Below are 4,346 nucleotides of genomic sequence, written 5' to 3'. Positions count from 1 at the left end.
ATCATGGAATTTGCCTCATAGAATTGTCTTATTTTGGAGGATCATCTTTGAAATATATACCATGGTTGGAATCAAAACCAATTAAATGGTAAAAATTATAGTACAAATATAAAAGTGAAACCATGGATGATGATTTGGCAACGTGGGGTAGTTATTTATCTGTCATCTTGGTGTTACTACTATCAAGGTTTGACACAACTCTCTAATTATAATTCAAATATTATAGAATGTTACGATAAAGTGTAGTATTTTTATCAGTTTAATATCTGATATGTGGTCACCGACCCCACTTGATATTAATTTTATTCTTTTATGAGAAAAAATCCATTATCTTAGCTTGGTGATGTGATTCTTTATTCATCGTCTTGAACTTCCACTATTGTTGTTACAACTTACGCACTTATCTAATTTTCACGTGAAACACTATGGAACGTTTATTTTTCATAACTTCAAATGAGATTTCAATTAAATTTGTAACAAAATTAAAATTGTGATTTTGTCACTTTAGATGAGATTTCAGTTAAAAATATGACTTCTAATTAAAAAAACTACTAATATTAGTCAAACATTTGTAAAGTACTTTGCAACATCGTTCTCAAGCATAGTTTGATAACTTAAATTAGCACATGGTTATAAGATTATTGTCAACTGTTCTTAAAAAACTTTTAATGTTAATGAGTAGTTGCCACACAAATTTGCCTAATTTTTTTAGAAGAGGACTTCAAATTTTAGCCTATAACATTCTTTTTAAAAATGGTACTATCGCTACCGCACAACGCACGATTGGAACACTAGTGTATATAAAAATACAACATAAAAGAAGAGATATTGTCAATTAATGTGTAACATAGATGGATTTTAATGTTTTGCACCAAACTTAGTATATTACTAGTGTACAAGAGGCCGTCCACATACCTCTATAATGAACCAACCATATAGATATATAGTCATGACCATACTAAACCAGCATCCAATTCAAGCCCACCTGATTATACATTGTCAAATATACATGACCACATATTTGATTTGAAACAAGACCATGAATGTGAATGTACACACATATTTTAACGTTGTTTACACGCATCACTTTGGCTTTGCAAAATTTATACGATTCTCACTTAAACATAGTCTGTAAGGGCCCGAGGGTTGATTAGTAGATGTGCAATTATTAAGTGATCATAATATTTCACGATTGAACTTTCTATAAAAAATTCAACTACTTTCTGTTTTAGTATGAATATCCCATTTGTGGTTCACAGTTAAATGTTGTTTTCGGTTTTATTGTTAGTTTTTCTATCATACTTAATATCTATAATATATTATAAAACATTTGACAAAAATTCTTAAAAAATATTTTTTATGCGTAAAATACTGTTTATTAATGCATATTACTTAAAACTCAAGATTGCGAGTAGATTGTGCGTAAGTACAACTTATTAAAGCTCCATATCTGAATTCGTGTAACTAACTGCATGTAAACATAATCAAATACAGAATAAACATCTTATTTTAAATATAAAATATAAATAGAATAATCATTGAGTTCTAACAGAATACTTAATTATTATCTTTATAAAATATTATTTTATTAAACCAAAAATAAATTATTTTGTTATTAAACTTAAATTAAATTATAATAAAAAAACAAATCAAAGAAATTACATAATAATAGAACTTTTAAATAGTTGATTTGATATTAAGATTGATTATTTTTTTTCAAATTTTTATGATATCTTCAAATTTATATTTTATTTAAAAAATAAAATCATTATTGCTTTTTTAAAAACAAATAAAATCGTATTATAACATCGACAGAAATAAATAATAAAATAGAACATTAAAATCGAGATGTTTCTCGCTGCATTGCACATGAATACTCTTTTTGGAAATCTATTAATAAAGTTAGATTTATAAACGAAAACAACGATAAATTACAAATTATATAAACAAATATCTTAATTTAAAAAATAAAAGGTTACAGGTTTTTACAAACCGCGGGGATGAAAATCGTTATTTACTCAAAAAGTTATCATCTGATTGGGGTTTATGACTTTATGTATTCAGCAACAATCGTTCGGGTTTTTTTTTTTTCCAATCGTGCCCGCGGCAGCTGACCCTCCTCGCCACCGCTGCTGCTTTGGCCACAGTAAAAAGCGGCACTCTCTCAAGCCCTAATTTCAAAATTCAATAAAAATTCTTCCAGTGATCTGCGCACACTTTGAAACTACCAAAAGAGCTTAAAAAACTGATCAAGATGCCGCAAGTGAGGATTATAGCCAAGAACTTCATGGACATGGTGGCCTCGTTACCTGCCATGAAGCTCGACAGGCTATACGAAAATGCCTTTATCTGTGAAGCTATTCTCAGGTTCTTTATCTAAATCATATTTCTTCTTTATTGTTAATGTATGTTTGATTGTTTGCACGATGTGTTCTTCTTAATCTATGCTTTAAAATCGCATTTCGTACTCTTATAACCATTTAGATTACCAAAAATATGAGTTTATGGTTCGGTTATCTATCATCGATGTCTCCAAAAAAGTACACAGATAATTCTGCATATCTGTTAGCGTTGAAACAAACAGCGTAACTAATGTCTGGTATTATTTGTTCATTTGGTTTCCTATCTTTGTATTTTTTTGATGATGACTGAAGAAAGTTGAAGGAATATGTTGCTTTCAAGTTAGAGCATTTTATAGTTCTGATAAAATTTCAGACGACATGATTTATTTGTAACAATCTGTGTTTGTTGCTCAGGTCTTTGCCACCACTGGCCAAGAAGTATGTTCTCCAATTATTGTATATAGATGCTCCTGTGACCGCCAGTTCATTGCAAGAGTGGGTTCTTGTTGATGGTGCTACAAAGCATAGAGTTGCTGTTGATAGGCTCATCCAGTTGAGAATCTTTACTGAAACTGTCGATAGGTACACGTGTTTGCTCATTTTTCCCTTTACTTTTTTATTTAAGCAAAGTTCCCTTCACATTTTTAGTGTATCTTTTAATGGATGAATTTTAGATCCTTAGTACTCCATGCCAGAAGCAGTAGATAAATGTGTAAAAAGATGTATTTATTTAATAAATGATAACTTTTATGATGAGCAGTCCTTCCTGGCTACCTTCAATCCTTGAAAAACATACAAAGTGGGGCTCAACGATGGTGTAAGACATTTTAAGTCTATTTAGACAGTTGCAATTTGCACCTAGTTGGACATAATTATTTAGCACAGAGCCAGTATGCACAGGATCAATTCTTTGTGGAACTTTCATTTGTATGTAAATGACAACCTTATTTTTGTGTATATTTATGTGAAACATTATGGCATGTTCGCTTGCCACTTACTATCGTGAACCCTTCAAAAGGATAAGTTAAAGACAAATCATGCTCTACATGACACAACTTGAAAAACAATGTTTGAAGCAGTTGTCCTTTATATAGTTCTTAGCGGAGTGGTATTGTGGGGCATGCAAGTTTATAGAAGTTACTCCCTTTGGAATCAAGTCTATTTACTGGTGATCTGAATTGTGTCTATAGGAAGAAGGAAGCCACTTACAAGCTAAACTTGATGTTTCAGATGAACCTCCGGAAGCATATTGTTCATGGGTAAGTTATAAATACACATTGCTGGTTCTCAATTTTTGTGTGTACCCGTCACTTGTGGTTCTCGCTACTTGTTGCTTCCCCCATTATTTGTAACTTGTAAATTATTCTTCTCTTCTTCTTCAAGGCACAATGGTCATGGCATGCAACTTCGATATACAATACCAGAAAGTGCTCCTTATTTCCTGTGTAGGTTTCAGCCTCTTATTTATTTGTTGACTGCAGCAATAAAGATAACAAGCAAATTTGTAACTAAAAGAAGTTACAAAATGATGTAACCCAAAAGCAAAGAGGAAGATGTTAACCCTCTTAGGGGTCCAGACATGGATGATAACACGTTTGTCCTATATCCAATCATGCAAAACCATCTTCACTACTTCCTTGTATCAGTCTTGAACTCTTGATGACCTCAATCTCTCAGAGACCTCTTAGAAAAAAACTATCTTTTGATGGGTACATTTAAAGGTATTTGTTGGAGACGATCACCTCAAACATTGTTTCATTAATTTCTCAGTTGCTGTCATTCCAACCTCTTCATGTACATCCTAATTTCTTATCTTGCCCCTATTATGTAGCCACACCCCTCCTCGATATTCACATTTCTACCGCACTCGCTGTGACAACCCCCATAATCCCATATACATACAATTCACATCATAATCCTCATAATACTAAAAACAGTATTATTACAAAACATGGACTAACAAAATGTATCTTTAATACATATACGAACAAACTATTATCATCA

General features: G+C 31.6%; 1 protein-coding gene and 1 pseudogene across 2 annotated transcripts in view; both read left to right on the top strand.

Annotated features, from left to right (window-relative positions):
* The first annotated feature begins 217 nt into the window (after window positions 1-217).
* On the top strand, window positions 218-401 carry LOC112523981 (annotated as a pseudogene).
* Window positions 402-2,113: 1,712 nt separating this feature from the next.
* LOC112523203 (general transcription and DNA repair factor IIH subunit TFB2) overlaps window positions 2,114-4,346 on the top strand; it is an 18,795-nt gene continuing 16,562 nt past the window's right edge. For both annotated transcript variants that reach the window (XR_003070248.1, XM_025132715.1), the window contains exons 1-3: window positions 2,114-2,367; window positions 2,757-2,924; window positions 3,533-3,601. Coding sequence is in view for 1 of the 2 variants with exons in the window: in XM_025132715.1 (XP_024988483.1) it covers window positions 2,255-2,367; window positions 2,757-2,924; window positions 3,533-3,601 (350 nt within the window). In the remaining variant the exon portion in view is untranslated. The remainder of the gene's footprint in view (window positions 2,368-2,756; window positions 2,925-3,532; window positions 3,602-4,346) is intronic.

Source organism: Cynara cardunculus, assembly GCF_001531365.2.
Source record: "Cynara cardunculus var. scolymus isolate 2C chromosome LG 12, CcrdV1, whole genome shotgun sequence".
In the NCBI taxonomy this organism is placed as follows: domain Eukaryota; kingdom Viridiplantae; phylum Streptophyta; class Magnoliopsida; order Asterales; family Asteraceae; genus Cynara; species Cynara cardunculus.
This window is presented reverse-complemented; position numbering and strand designations above follow the sequence as displayed.